The sequence below is a fragment of the Oryctolagus cuniculus genome, chromosome 18 (assembly GCF_964237555.1).
Source record: "Oryctolagus cuniculus chromosome 18, mOryCun1.1, whole genome shotgun sequence".
Taxonomy (NCBI): Eukaryota; Metazoa; Chordata; class Mammalia; order Lagomorpha; family Leporidae; genus Oryctolagus; species Oryctolagus cuniculus.
In genome coordinates this window covers 7,114,463-7,129,930 of record NC_091449.1, presented here as the reverse complement: position 1 = coordinate 7,129,930, position 15,468 = coordinate 7,114,463, and the positions used below count along the sequence as shown (strand labels likewise).

The 15,468-nt window shown below is 60.3% G+C and overlaps 1 protein-coding gene across 1 annotated transcript; it reads right to left on the bottom strand.

The window, feature by feature from the left end:
- Window positions 1–10,048: 10,048 nt before the first annotated feature.
- Window positions 10,049–15,178, bottom strand: KLK8 (kallikrein related peptidase 8). The gene is made up of 6 exons (XM_070062966.1): window positions 15,030–15,178; window positions 14,636–14,710; window positions 14,126–14,285; window positions 13,198–13,460; window positions 11,224–11,357; window positions 10,049–10,248 (listed from the first exon to the last, which is right to left on the bottom strand). Exons 2-6 carry the CDS (start codon window positions 14,700–14,702, stop codon window positions 10,087–10,089), a joined length of 786 nt encoding a protein of 261 aa, XP_069919067.1. The 5' UTR covers window positions 14,703–14,710; window positions 15,030–15,178; the 3' UTR covers window positions 10,049–10,086.
- Window positions 15,179–15,468: the final 290 nt, after the last annotated feature.

Sequence of the window (15,468 nt, the reverse complement as noted above, 5' to 3'; positions counted from 1 at the left end):
GCCCTATTCCTCGCAGCCTGTGGGCTCTTGCCTCTGAGCCTGAACTCATTCTCTACCTTAAGGTGGAACTAAAATAGAGAAACAGTTTCCTGCCCTGCCCGGCTAAATGCTGGCTGTTATCAGCTTAGTCTGAGTTCTCGCCTTCTGTTGTCATTGTGTCACACGCAGGTTTCTCTCTGGTGTAACAGAACTGTGTACCCGAACACTGCCCACCGCAGCCCTCTGCATCTGTATGTCCAGGGGTTCCCCACTTCCCACGTTTAGGTCATTTGTGATGCCCGTGTAATATTCCTCACTACACGTGTACGGCTTCTGTTGCAGGTTAAAGTACTCTTTGGCTCATTTTTCTTTTTTTTCCAAAGATTTTATTTATTTATTTGAGAAGTAGAATTACAGACAGTGAGAGGGAGAGACAGAGAGAGAGGTCTTCCGTCTGTTGGTTCACTCCCCAAATGGCTGCGATGGCCAGAGCCACGCCGATCCAAAGCCAGGAGCCAGGTGCCCCTTCCCAGTCTCCCACATGGGTGCCGGGGACCAAGGCCTTGGGCCACCTTCTACTGCTTTCCCAGGCCACAGCAGAGAGCTGGATTGGAAGAGGAGCAGCCGAGACTCGAACCGGCGCCCAGATGGGATGCTGGCACTCCAGGCGGAGGATTAACCTACTGCGCCATGGCGCTCCCCCCCACCTTTTAAGATTTATTTATTTATTTATTTGAAAGGCAGAGTTACAGAGAGAGGGGGAGAGAGGTCTTTCATCTGCTGGTTCACTCCCCAAATGGCCACAATGGCCCGAGCTGGGCTAATCCAAAGCCAGGAGCCAGGAGCTTCTTCTGGGTCTCCCATGTGGGTGCAGGGCCCAAGCACTTGGGCCACCTTCTACTGCTTTCCCAGGAGTGTTAGCAGGGAGCTGGACTGGAAGTGGAGCAGCCGGGACTCGAACCGTCATCCATATAGGATGCCGACACTGCAGGCGGAGGCTTAACTCAGCGCACCGCAGCTCCGGCCCCTGGCTGGTTTCACTTATCAGAGGCTGAACCTCTGCCTGCAACTGTCACGGCTCTTGGCAATTCAGTCTTCAAATATCGGCTGGTGCGCCCCTCTGCCGGCAGGAATTCCGGCCTCCGGAAACACAGCTGCGAGGCAAACGGCAGCCCTCCTCCCGCCTGGATAGGGGAGCTCCTGCCACGGCGTGGGCGGCCTCAGCGCAGAGATGAGCACAGGGAAGGTGGTGGTGGTGGTGCAGCCAGCGTGCAAGAGGAAAGCAGAAGTGGAGGGAGAGGGGGAGGGTGGGGGCAGGAGGGAGCCGCCGTCCCCCACCGCAGGACTTGCGTGCAGGGGCCGCGGCGGCAGAATCCTGCAGCGGGGGCTGGAGGGAAGCCTGTGGCTCCCGGGGCTGCTGGGTTCCAGCAGGCAAGTCAGGCCAGAGCGAGCCTGGCTGTCCCAGGAGGAACAGCTGTCGGGACTGGAGATGAATGAACCGGCGAGGGAGGGTGGCCAATGTGGCCATAGCTGTCAGGATGGGGTGACGTGGGGGCCGTGGGTCTGTCAGGATGGGGTGACGCGGGGGCCGTGGGTCTGTCAGGATGGGGTGACGCGGGTGACGTGGGTCTGTCAGGATGGGGTGACATGGGTCTGTCAGGATGGGGTGACATGGGTCTGTCAGGATGGGGTGACGCGGGGGCCGTGGGTCTGTCAGGATGGGGTGACGCGGGGGCCGTGGGTCTGTCAGGATGGGGTGACATGGGGGCCGTGGCTCTGTCAGGATGGGGTGACGTGGGGGCCGTGGGTCTGTCAGGATGGGGTGACGCGGGGGCCGTGGGTCTGTCAGGATGGGGTGACGCGGGGGCCGTGGGTCTGTCAGGATGGGATGACGTGGGGGCTGTGGGTCTGTCAGGATGGGATGACGCGGGGGCCGTGGGTCTGTCAGGATGGGGTGACGCGGGGGCTGTGGGTCTGTCAGGATGGGGTGACATGGGGGCCGTGGCTCTGTCAGGATGGGGTGACGTGGGGGCTGTGGGTCTGTCAGGATGGGGTGACGCGGGGTCCGTGGGTCTGTCAGGATGGGGTGACGCGGGTGACGTGGGTCTGTCAGGATGGGGTGACATGGGTCTGTCAGGATGGGGTGACGCGGGGGCCGTGGGTCTGTCAGGATGGGGTGACGCGGGGGCCGTGGGTCTGTCAGGATGGGATGACGTGGGGGCTGTGGGTCTGTCAGGATGGGATGACGCGGGGGCCGTGGGTCTGTCAGGATGGGGTGATGCGGGGGCTGTGGGTCTGTCAGGATGGGGTGACATGGGGGCCGTGGCTCTGTCAGGATGGGGTGACGTGGGGGCTGTGGGTCTGTCAGGATGGGGTGACGCGGGGGCCGTGGGTCTGTCAGGATGGGGTGACGCGGGGGCCGTGGGTCTGTCAGGATGGGATGACGTGGGGGCTGTGGGTCTGTCAGGATGGGATGACGCGGGGGCCGTGGGTCTGTCAGGATGGGGTGACGCGGGGGCTGTGGGTCTGTCAGGATGGTGTGACGCGGGGGCCGTGGGTCTGTCAGGATGGTGTGACGCGGGGGCCGTGGGTCTGTCAGGATGGTGTGACGCGGGGGCCGTGGGTCTGTCAGGATGGGGTGAGGCGGGGGCCGTGGGTCTGTCAGGATGGGATGATGTGGGGGCCGTGGGTCTGTCAGGATGGGGTGACGTGGGGGCTGTGGGTCTGTCAGGATGGGGTGACGCGGGGGCCGTGGGTCTGTCAGGATGGGGTGAGGCGGGGGCCATGGGTCTGTCAGGATGGGGTGACGCGGGGGCCGTGGGTCTGTCAGGATGGGGTGACGCGGGGGCCGTGGGTCTGTCAGGATGGGGTGACATGGGGGCCGTGGGTCTGTCAGGATGGGGTGATGTGGGTCTGTCAGGATGGGGTGACGTGGGTCTGTCAGGATGGGATGACGCGGGGGCCGTGGGTCTGTCAGGATGGGGTGACGCGGGGGCCGTGGGTCTGTCAGGATGGGATGACGTGGGGGTCGTGGGTCTGTCAGGATGGGATGACGTGGGGGCCGTGGGTCTGTCAGGATGGGGTGACGTGGGGGCCGTGGGTCTGTCAGGATGGCGTGACGTGGGGGCCGTGGGTCTGTCAGGATGGGATGATGTGGGGGCCATGGGTCTGTCAGGATGGGGTGACGCGGGGGCTGTGGGTCTGTCAGGGATGATGTGGGGGCCGTGGGTCTGTCAGGGATGACGCGGGGGCCGTGGGTCTGTCAGGATGAGGTTACGCGGGGGCCGTGGGTCTGTCAGGATGAGGTGACGTGGGGGCCGTGGGTCTGTCAGGGATGAGGTGACGCGGGGGCCGTGGGTCTGTCAGGATGAGGTGACGCGGGGGCCGTGGGTCTGTCAGGATGGGGTGACGTGGGTCTGTCAGGATGAGGTGACGCGGGGGCCGTGGGTCTGTCAGGATGGGGTGACGTGGGTCTGTCAGGATGAGGTGACGCGGGGGCCGTGGGTCTGTCAGGGATGATGTGGGGGCCGTGGGTCTGTCAGGATGGGGTGACGCGGGGGCCGTGGGTCTGTCAGGATGGGGTGACGCGGGGGCCGTGGGCCTGTCAGGATGGGGTGACGCGGGGGCTGTGGGTCTGTCAGGATGGGGTGACGCGGGGGCCGTGGGTCTGTCAGGATGGGGTGACACGGGGGCCGTGGGTCTGTCAGGATGGGGTGACGTGGGTCTGTCAGGATGGGGTGACGTGGGGGCCGTGGGTCTGTCAGGATGGGGTGACGCAGGGGCCGTGGGTCTGTCAGGATGGGGTGACGTGGGTCTGTCAGGATGGGGTGACGCGGGTGATGTGGGTCTGTCAGGATGGGGTGACATGGGTCTGTCAGGATGGGGTGACATGGGTCTGTCAGGATGGGGTGACGTGGGTCTGTCAGGATGGGGTGACACGGGGGCCGTGGGTCTGTCAGGGATGATGTGGGGGCCGTGGGTCTGTCAGGATGGGGTGACGTGGGGGCTGTAGGTCTGTCAGGACTCAGATCTCTGACTTGGAGTAAGAGGGGAGCCACTTCCTGATTCTTCCAGGCCAACTCCTCAAAGTGGAATGAGTCCCACTTCCACCTCAGGCTAAAACATGTGGTTCATTCCTCATCCCCGAGCCCAAACCTGGTCTTGCTTCCGACCCCTGACCCAGTCCTCGGACCCTGTAATTTGGTGTCCGATACAAGTTACGCTGCCCGCACCAGCGCTTGGCCCTCGGCCCTGCTTTCGGATCCTGGATGTTGCCTGGACAACCTCGCATCCTCGCCGCACCTGACAGCCGTGGGGAGCCGAGCGTGGACCTCACGGCTTGCAGGGTTGGGAAACGGGTGCGTGGCGCCGTGCAAGGTGGCAACACAGGCGTGCCTGGATGTGCGGGGAGGGCCCTCTCTGCCCCTGCCGCTCTGCGTCTCTTCAGGATGCAGATTCTGGAGCGGCCCCGGCCTCTCTGGGACCATGGCAGGAAGTGGCAGGTGGCCAACCCGAGAGGTGGACGCCATCTGGGTCTTGGGTGAGTGGCGGAGCTGGTGAGTGTACCACCATGGAACCCCTTCACTTACTATTTTTTAGGGTTCCTTGCTGTATCAGGGTTGCTTGGTCCTTGCAAAACACCCTTAGTAAGACCTCCACACTGAACTCGAATCTCGACTTAGATCCCAGACCATGAATCCAAGTCCAATTCCTTTTTAAAAATATATTTGTTTAAGATTTATTTATTAGAAAGAGTTACAGAGAAAGAAGGAGAGAGAGAGAGACAGAGAGAGATACACAGAGAGAGAGCACCTTCCACCTGCTGGTTCACTCTCCAAATGGCCACCATGGCCAGGGCTGGGAGCCAGGAGCTTCCGGATCTCCCATGTGGGTATGAGGGCCCAAGCACTTGGGCCATCTTCCACTGCTTTCCCAGGAACATCAGCAGGGTGCTGCAGCAGTACTTGAGTTGGCACCCCTATGGGATGCTGGCCACGGCTTAACCCACTGTGCCCCAACGCCGGTCCCCCAAGGCCAATTCTAACTGAAATCCACACCTTGAAGCTGCATCGATCAACAAACCCAACCTGGCCCCCAGGCCCAGCTCTCCCCGGCCTGCGGCTCGTGCTTGTCCTTTGTACACGTAACACACACACATTGGGCTCCCGCTCTCTGGGGCTGACCTAGGTGCTGAGGATACAACGATACATAAACCTGGGCCAAGTTCCTTCCCCCAGGAGCTGACACTCTCTTGTCAAAGAAAAATAAACAAAGGATTCATGAACAGCTGTCGAATTACAGTGCTGATGGACGGGCTGTAGTGATGGACCGAGAATGGACAGGAAAGCAAACCCAGCTACAGGAAGCCCCATGGGCACAGAGACAAAGTAGCACGGGCAAAGGACCTGGGCCTGGTGGGGCTGAGACTGGGAGTTGACGGGGATCCGATCAGAAGTTGAAGGGCTTCCAGCTGTATTTTATTTTATTTTAGAGATTTATTTATTTATTTATTTTGAAAGAGTTGTGGAGAGAGGGGGAGAGACAGAGAGATCTTCTATTCACTGGGTCACTTCCCAGATGGCTGCAAAAGCCAGGGCTGAGCCAGGCTGAAGCCAGGAGCTGGGAGCTCCATCTGGGGCTCCCTCGTGGGTGCAGGGGCCCAAGCACTTGAGCCATCACCTGCTGCTTTTCCCAGGCGCATTAGCAAGGAGCTGGACTGGAAGTGGAGCAGCCGGGACTTGAACCGGTGCCCATATGGGATGCCAGCATTGAAGATGGTGGGTTTAGCGGCTACGCCATAGCACCCCCCCACCAAGTCCTAATCTTAACCCTACATCTCAACCTGTTCCCTAACCCCAAATCCTGCTTTATGCCTGCCTCACCCCAATGTATACCTTGACTCAAAAGCTAAACCTTGACTGAATTCCTGACTCCAAATATCCACACAGGCCAGAAGCTCAACTTCAATCCACGCTAACCCTGACTCTTGATCTGAACCCAGAGCCGCTAACCATCAACAGAACCCACCCTTGACCCAAACACGGGATGTCCCCCCACCCTCAGCCCCAGGCACAACCTTCCCCGTGCACTGCCCAGACTGTAGTCTCCCTCCTTGTTCTGTTCCAACGTCCACGCTGAGTCTCCCTCAGAAGCTGGCCCCAACTCACATCCAACACCAATCCGGCCTCAAGCTCACCCCCGGCCGAGTTTCTATCCGAAATACCATTCTCGTGTTCATCTCCAACTCTTTCCCTGACACCAGCTTCATTCACTCCTCTGATTCCCCTTACCACGTTGAGCCTTCCTTGCACACAAACTGAGCTAAAGGCCGCCGCTCACGCCATCCTAACATCGGCACCGTGCTCACCAACCCCAGGCAAGTCCCTAGCTCGGAGACACTCACTCCTCATCCGATCCAAAAATCAGACCCTGCAAGTCCTGGCCAGGTCTGGGAGCCTCCAAATCGAGTAGACACAGAGCCCTGGACAACACAGCTCCACGACCTGCCCGCCCACCTGCTGGTGCCCGTCTCCTTCCTGGCTTCCCAATGCGGGAGTTGGAGCAAGACTGTCGGCTTGTTATCTGTCGCTGGCATCTTTGCCATCACCTGGCCTTGGGTTCTGTCATCCCTCAGTCCTCTGCCTCCTCAGCATTCTATGACAATTCCCCCTCCGAAATCACCAGATGCACTCTGCCTATCTCGTCTGGAAGTTGCGCTCGTAATTACCGAATCTGATTCTGCGGCTAAACACCGGTGTTGGCGAGCAGAGCGTGCGTGCTCACGGCTGTTTTCCTCGGCACTCCGCCCAGCCCAGGAAACCTGGGAGGTGCCCTCGTAAATAACCAGCTTGCAGGACACTGGCATCCACAGGCCCACTGGTTGGGGACTTGGAGCCATCCTGCCATGGGGTGTGGCAGAAGGAACCTGGGCTCCCAAGCCAGTCCCAGCCAGGTCAGAGTTGGGTGCTGGGGATTTAAGAGCCCATGGTGCCCCCCAACCCCGGCACAAACCAAAATTCCCAGTTATAGCCTCATGCGCCCTCTGGGTCTCCCTCGGCCCAAAGTAGGTGCAGAAGCCCCAAGCCCATTTGTGGTGCCCCCTGCCCCCTGGGGTCGGTGCCAGCACCCGTGGCTCTGTTTCCTCCTGACACCCAACCTCCCTCCTCCCTTTCCCTCCCATCTGCGCCCTGCACCTTGCACAGTGACTCACCTCCCAGCTCATGCTCACACGTGAGACCTGGCATCTGACTGCTGTGCCAGCTGTGCCCTGCCCCGCAGGATCCCGGCCACCATGACCCTGGCACCTCCTGACTCAGCCCGTGAGTTCTGAGGGTGCATTGTTCCTCACTCCCTGGATCCCTCTTCCCCGTCTCCCAAGCACAGACCCTCACTTTCTGTAGGGAGATGCTCCCTCATGGCCTGTGATTTTAGTGAAACTGTCCATCATAGCCCTCCAGCCCCACCCACCCACTAGGATGGACCAGAGACCCGGGCCAATCCAGGAAAAGTCCAGCTTTCTCCTTGGCAACAAGGATGGGTCCAAGGAGCAGGTGCAGTGGGCTTTCTGCCCGGGGATGAATATCCAGAGTTTCAGTTTGCCTCTCTGGCTGTGTCGGCACCGCTGAGTTCCCAGGAGAGAGGCCAGCGGAGGTGACCGGCAGCTCACGCCCACCGGAGAGGGAGATCCAGACAGAGCCGGGAAGACAGCGCAGCGGGAGCTGGAGTCCCTATTTCAAGTCTGGGGGCTCAGTGACCCGTGTCCCTTCCGGTGACGTCATAGGCCACCTCAGCCGGCCTGTCCCCTCTTTGGTGCGGGCTGGTTTGAGCTGGGGCTCTGACACCTGTGCCCAAGGACCCCTGATGAGGTGGCGCCTCTCAGGCTGTATCTGTTCCTCATCCCCCCGCACAGTCCACACTTTTATTCACAAGTTGCTGAGTGACCTTGGATAAGGTCCTTTCCCTCCCAGCCTCCCTCAGCCCCTATGTCCGCCTGCCCCAAAGACCAGAAACCAACCTTCAGTTCTGCTCCTGCTTATATGGATCTGCTGACACATAAACAGCCTCTGGATATTGAGTTATATCAGGGACTCATTGTCAACGCTGCAAGGCATGCTAATGTAAGGTGCTTATGGCTTTAAAATCATTCCGGGGCCAGCACTGTGGTGCAGCAGGTAAAGCCACCGCCTGCAGTGCCGGCATTCCATATGGGTGCCAGTTCGAGTCCTGGCTGCTCCACTTCCAATCCAGCTCTCTGCTGGGGCCTGGGAAAGCAGTGGAAGATGGCCCAAGTGCTTGGACCCCTGCACCTGCAAGGGAGACCCGGAAGAAACTCCTGGCTCCTGGCTTCAGATTGGTGCAGCTCCGGCTATTGTCAACTGGGGAGTGAATCAGCAGATAGAAGACCTCTCTCTGTCTCTGTCTCTTCTGTCTCTGTGTAGCTCTTTCAAATAAATAAATCTTTAAAAAAAAATCATTCTGAGGTGGGTGTTGTGGCATAGTCTGCCTTAGAGGGGTTGGCAAACATTTTCTATAAATGTCCATTTAGTATTCTAGGTTTTGTGGGCCAAGAATAAGAAACCAAGGATATTCTATGTGAATTTACATAACAAAAGGGAACATGAATTTCCACATAATTACTTGATGAACTTTAAACTATAGTAGTAATAATTTAGTGCAAGTTTTCCCACACAGGTCCGTGATTGAGAAGGAGGATGAGATTCTTCTTGGAGGATGACATTTTGCTTATTTTTGGTTCAAAGTTATTTTTCTCTTATCACCATATCAAATAGTAAAAACGGTTTTTAGCTCACGGCACCGAGGCCTGCCAGCTGTGGTTAGCCATTCCTGTTTTATAAATTAAAAATAATTTAACAGATAGCAACTGGACATTTTTACGGGGTACCAGGTGATTTTTTGATACATGTATACACTGTGTGATGCCCAAATCAGTACAAATGTAAACATATGTATCCTCAATATTTACCATCCTGTCTACACTCTGTTTCGCGGAGTCGCAGAACTCCCACCCCATCTCACTATGCTGGTACCGATTCATCGGTCTTTCCCATTTCTCCCTCTGCAGTCTCTTTTCAGAAACACGCATGAGACGGTAGGGAGACCCCAGCGCGCGGGGACGGTGAGGAGACTCGGGACTGGACTCGCGTCTCGGCCTTGAAGTCCGATGCTGGTGTGTGGGGCCGACCGCGCCCTCTGACTGTGTATTTGAAATTTTCCATTCTAAAAGCTAGAAACCGATCTTTGCGTTGGCAGATGCCCTGAGGAACTGCTCCAAAAACGCACCCCTAGCATCAAGGGATTTCTGTGGACTGTCGCGGCCTCTCCGGCTGACTGACGGGCACACGGCCTTCTTCACGGAGAACCCCCTTCCACAGCCCTCGGCGGCCGTGGTTCAAATCCCAGGACTCCAAGCAGTCGCTGATTGGCTGGGGTTGGTCACCCGAGCAGAATGCAACCACACCATTGGCCATTCCGTGGCTGAGCTGGCCCCATCAGATTCCCTTTCATGAGCCTGCGCTCTGAGAAGCCCTAGGAGAGGGAATTTAAATCCTTACCCTAACTGGCCCCGTCCCCCAAGCATCTTAGGACAGGTTCTCCCCCAAATGCCCTTGGCGCCCCCCTGCAGACACCCCCAGGCAACGCTAAGCTGGGAGAAAGATTCTAGACTGGGCAGCTGGCAGGTGCTTCTCGGCCTGGGCTGTGGATTGATGAGTGTTCATTTGTACTTGGGAAAATTTAAGCTCTTCAATTTCTTGCCACATATCTCCCCATGAAAAGGAAAAACTCCCCCTCCCTTCAAATCTTACAAACTCTTGCGCTGCTCAGAGAAACTCAACAACAGCCTTTTCAAGACTCACAGACCAGCCCCCCGGGTCTTGGAATCCCCCTGCCCCCAACAGAAGCCTGACGCTCTCCCACGTCCTTGCAGAGAAAACAAGGGGTCTCCTGGGGCAGTGGCGGCGGCCAGAGTGGCCAGGGGGGTCCATCAGGGGGGCAGCCCCTTCCCCTCACTCCCCGCTCCCCACAGGGCTAAGACAGGCACGGAGCCGGCTGTGTTTGTGCGTTTATTCCAGGGGCCCAGGGCGCGTCCTAGGACCAGCCCCTGCTGTCCATGGTCTTCTCAATCCAGTCCCGGTATCGGCAGATGTTGGTGTAGACGCCGGGCTTCTCCGGCCGCCCGCAGGGGTCTGAGCCCCAGGAGGTGATGCCCTGGAGGACCCCTCCGCACACCAGCGGGCCTCCGGAATCGCCCTGGAGGGGGACAGTGGGGAGCGGAGTCGGCTACCAAATCCCTCTCCATCACGCCACTTCTTTAGCGTGATTGGCTCCCCCGCCAGCCAATGGGATGAGAGCTTTGCCCCTCCCCGCTGTGGAGGCGGGGCTTCCAGGTGCAGGGACCCAGCTAGGATGTCTCAGGGCAATGGTTAAAATTCTGACCCAGGAGGGCACAGAGTGAGGGCTCCAGGCTCGAGAGAGAAAACAGCCGGGATTACACCGAGGAGACAGAGCTGATGTCTTCTCCATTGCTGGCCAGTGGCAAATAAATCACTGATTCTAGTTACTAAACAGAAAGGAACAGGGCTCTCTCTCTCTCTCTCTCTCTCTCTCTCTCTCTCTCTCTCTCTCTCACACACACACACACACACACACCAGATTCCCAAAGGACAAGGACAGGAATCCTTGCGGAGGACACCATGTCTCCAGGGAACAATCCAGAGTGATTGGCTTTCGCTGCGTGTCACTCAGGGCAGCGACTCCATCTTTGGCCAATGGGGAAGAACATATTATCTCCAGAGACCAATCGTTAGTGAGGGGGTGGGGCTTCCAGGACCGGGACAAAGGGACCGGGGAGCAGGTGCCTCGACCAGGAAAGAGGCCCAGGAGAGGGGATGGGGAGCTCACTGAGGGGACTGGGAGGTCCCTGGCGCCACTCCCCGTGCTCCCCAGGAGCCAGGCTTGGGAACCCAGACAGGTGTGAGCAAAGTGGCCAGACTCCGGGGAGGAAGGGTGGGAGAGGCAGCAGGGGGCGTCTCTCCCTCCCTCCCTCCAGCCCCAGACTTGGTCCTCACGCCTCAGGGCCTCCCTCTCCACATCCCGCCCTGCGAGCGAGGGTGGCCTAGAAAATGGCAGCGGCCGCACCATGCGCCGGAGCCCTCTGCTGGTGACTTTGGCGGGGTGCGGAACCCAGGGGGCGGAGGGCGGCCGGGCACCTGGGAAGCCCCTCACCTGGCACGTGTCGGCCCCGTTGCTGTTGCCTGCACACACCATGCCGTCGGTCACCTTTCCCGGGTAGGCTTTCTCACACTTCTTCTGCGAAATGATTTGTACTTCTGCGCAGTTGAGGGTGTCTGGAAAGTTCTCTGAGGAGCAGGAGGAGGAGGAGTGACAAGAGCAGCCCTTTCTCTGCCTCCCTTGTCCCTTGTGTCCATGCACAGCCCCATGGGAGTGGACACCACTACTCGCCTTTCCCTCCAGAAGAAGGGACCCTTGGGTCCTGCCCTTTGTTTCTTGCCCTGAGTCAATTTCAAATCAAGGGCAGGCGACCGAGAGCTTTGGAGGTGTCACCTCTGACCCTGTACCCCCCAGGCTTTCCGCCCTCAAACCATCAGGTCTTCAACTTCAATGGAATTCCACTTATCCCAAATGACACCACCTCCTAGAAGCCTTCCCTGACCACACTAATTAGAACAACACCTCTTCACCACACCCTATCTTTTTACCCTGCACCATCTTTCATTAAAGCACCTGCCATTTTCTTTTACATGTATCTGTTTATTGCCTACTGCCCCCACTGGCAAGCAATGGACTTAGCACAGTCCATTCACAACTGTGTCTTCAGAGTCGACAACAGCACCTGGGGCGTACTAGGGGCTCAACAAATAAGTGTGGAATTAATGATTGAAGGGGCAATTAGTCTCATTGCTCTTTGAGGCATAGTCTTGAGAAGTTTGGGGACATGCCTGTGCACTGGGAATTTCGAGCTCATAACTGCGTGTAATCTGTACAATAGCTCTTTTTTTTTTTTTTTTTGACAGGCAGAGTGGACAGTGAGAGAGAGAGAGAGAGAGACAGAGAGAAAGGTCTTCCTTTGCCTTTGGTTCACCCCTCAATGGCCGCTGCGGCTGGTGCACCGTGCTGATCCGAAGCCAGGAGCCAGGTGCCTCCTCCTGGTCTCCCATGCTGGTGCAGGGCCCAAGCACTTGGGCCATCCTTCACTGCACTCCCAGGCCACAGCAGAGAGCTGGCCTGGAAGAGGGGCAACCGGGACAGAACCGGCGCCCCGACCCGGACTAGAACCTGGGGTGCCGGTGCCGCAGGTGGAGGATTAGCCTAGTGAGCCGCGGCGCCGGCCACAGTAGCTCTTTGAAGGAGGGATGCATTCATTCATCTCATTCATGCCTGCATGCATCCATCCAACAGATATTCATTGAGGAGCTACTGTGTAGCAGGCAGCATTCCGAGCGCCAGGAACACACGCTGAAGAAAACAGGTGAGGCCAGCGCTGCTGCCTGGGACGCCGGCTTTCAATAGGAGTAATGGTTCGAGTCCTGGCTACCTTGCTGCCCACCCAGCTCCCTGTGGACATGCCTGGGGCGGTGGTGGAAGATGGCCCAAGGGCTTGTGCCCCTGCCACCCACGTGGGAGACCTGGATGGAGCTCCAGGATCCTGGCTTCAGCCTGGCCCAGCCCTGACCATTGCAGCCACCTGGGGAGTGACCCAGTGGACGGATGGAAGACCTCTCTCTCTCTAATGGACTTTTGCCTCCGGAGGGAGGAGGGAGCTGGGGACGGAGACCACCAGGCCCTGGTACAGGAAGGCTGACCCCTGGGTTTAAGGCAAGAGGGGCCGGGTTTCTTGGGCTCCTGTGGGAGCGGCTGTTTTAGGACTTTCCCTGAGCCCTGTTGGAGTCCATGTATTCCAAGTCTGTTAGGAAGCTGGCCTAGACTCCTGTACAAGGCAAGGTCTCGGAGGACGGTGTCTCCGTGAGAGGACAGAGCTGTCTGGACCCTGCTCAGCCATCAGTATCTCTCCCCTCTGCTCTTAATGGCCTGACCCCCACGCTCTCCAGCACGGGCCCCTGGGACAGCCACTTTCCCGCCTGTGTCTCCTCCTGACCGGCCAAGCGCTGCCCGTGGCTTGGGGTCCGCTGAGCCAACCAGCTCCTGCCCTCCCTCCCCGCGGGACGCCGAGCCCACTACCTCGGGGGCTGGTGACTGTGCCCCAGCCCGAGATGGTGCACTTCTGGCCCTCGTGGGCACAGCGGGCTGCCAGCGGCAGGGGCTTCACTTTGGAGCCCAGGGAGGCCCGCCGGCGCAGTCGGATGAGCATCAGGTCGTGGCTGTGGTCCTCCACGGCACTGCTGTTGTAGCACGGGTGCTGGATGGACTGAGCCACCGACAGCTCCTGCTCCGGCTCGTCCCTGCTCTGCAGGCTGTGGTCTCCCAGCCGCACTGTGTACTTCCTGTGGTGGGGGCGGGGCACTCGGGCCGGGTTCTGGACACCAGCTGCCTCCCCTGCCCTCCACCCTCAGACCCAGGAGTCCAGGCCCAGCCCCTCCTTCCTCAGACCAGGGGTCCAGGCCCAGCCCCTCCTCCCTCAGACACGGGGGTCCCGGCTCCCAGTCTCCTCCCTCAGACCCGGGGGTTCAGGCCCAGCCCTCCTCCCTCAGACCCAGGGGTCCAGGCCCAGCCCTTCCTCCCTCAGACCCAGGAGTCCAGGCCCAGCCCTCCTCCCTCAGACCCAGGGGTCCAGGCCCAGCCTCTTCTCCCTCAGACCCAGGAGTCCAGGCCCAGCCCTCCTCCCTCAGACCCAGGGGTCCAGGCCCAGCCCCTCCTCCCTCAGACACGGGGGTCCAGGCCCAGCCCCTTCTCCCTCAGACCCAGGAGTCCAGGCCCAGCCCTCCTCCCTCGGACCCAGGGGTTCAGGCCCAGCCCTCCTCCCTCAGACACGGGGGTCCCGGATCCCAACCCCTCCTCCCTCAGACCCAGTAGCCCAGCCCCAGCCCCTCCTCCCTCAGACCCGGGGGTCCTGGCCCCCAGCCTCTCCTGTCTGAGTCAAAGCCCCAGCTCCTCTCTTAGGCCCCAACTCCTTTCAGGCCCCAGCCAAGCTCGACTGCCGTCCACTCACGATTTTTTGCAGTGGGCAGCGGTGAGGACCCAGCTGGCCCCCACGAGGACACCCCCGCAGATGAGCCGCTCGCCCTGGAACAGGGCCGTCTGCCAGGGCTGCGAGTGGGCCTCGCACTCCTGCCCCTCCAGCACCTTGGAGCCCTGCGCCCCGCACAGTCCTGCAGCAGGAGGGACCGGGTGGACAGTGGCCCTTGGGGGCAGCGCCGGGGCACCCACGCGCCACCAACAGCACACACATACACCCGTCTAATCCTGTGAATCATCACACGTGACTCAGACACCTGGGCACGCTTCCACACGCAAGTACACACATCCACACGCCTGTCCGCGCCTGTGTGCACGCGTGTCCCAGGCCAACGCAGCCGCGAGCTGGGCTCGGGCCACTTTTCAACATCACCCAACCCACTCCCACCTGCTGTCACACGCACCCCTCCCCCACCCCAGGAGAGCCCACGCGGGCGCCCCCATGGTGCCCCCCCCCCACAGCGGCCTCCTGCCCCCTCCTCACCTGCCCAGGCTCCCAGCAGCAGCAGGAGCGTCCAGGTCAGGGCTGCACCGGGTGGGGGGCGTCCCATGACGGGGGCTGGGACACAGGGGAAGGGGAGGCTGAGCTCCCTGGGGGGGATTGGGGAGGGAGCAGAGTGCATGGTGGGGGGGGGGTCCTGCAGGAGGAAAGAGGTGGGAACCGGACTCCAGGGCCCAGGAAGAGGAGGCAGGGACCCCAGACTCTGAGACGGAGTGTGGACAGGGCTGGGGCAGTGGCCTGCTGCATTCCTAGGGCGCAGGGCTTGGGGGCCTGGCGGTTTGGGCCAGGGCCTCCGGCTCGCGGAGCAAGCGCTGGAGGTTGGCGTCCTGGGCCCCGGCGAAGGGGCGTCCCCGGGCCTGACCACCGCGCATCTCACCTTCCAGGATCCGGGGGGCGGGGCACCGACGGCTGCGGGCTCGCAGGAGGGCGCTTCTGCTCCCTCCGCGGTACCCGAGTCTGCAGCCTTTTAACCTCCAGTCCCCGCCCCCTGCTCCGCCTCCTCCCGCAACTGAGGGGCGGGGGCGGGAGGGGGCGCCCCTGGGACCCGGAGCCCCGGGCGCCAGTGAGGAGGTCTGAGGGAGGAGGGGCCCAGTGCCTGGGAGGGGGGGCGCCAGGGTCTGAACCGAGGTGGGGGCTGGGGCTGGACTCCCGGGTCCGAGGGAGGAGGGGCTGGGGAGCAGATTCTCGGGTCCGAGGGTGGAGGGGCCGGGGCTGCATAGCTCAGTCCCTCGGGGACCAGGGCTTGGGCCCGGCTCCTGTGGGGGCTGCGGCCGGGAGACCGGGACGGAGGAGAGGCGGGTCTCCGCGTTCCGACA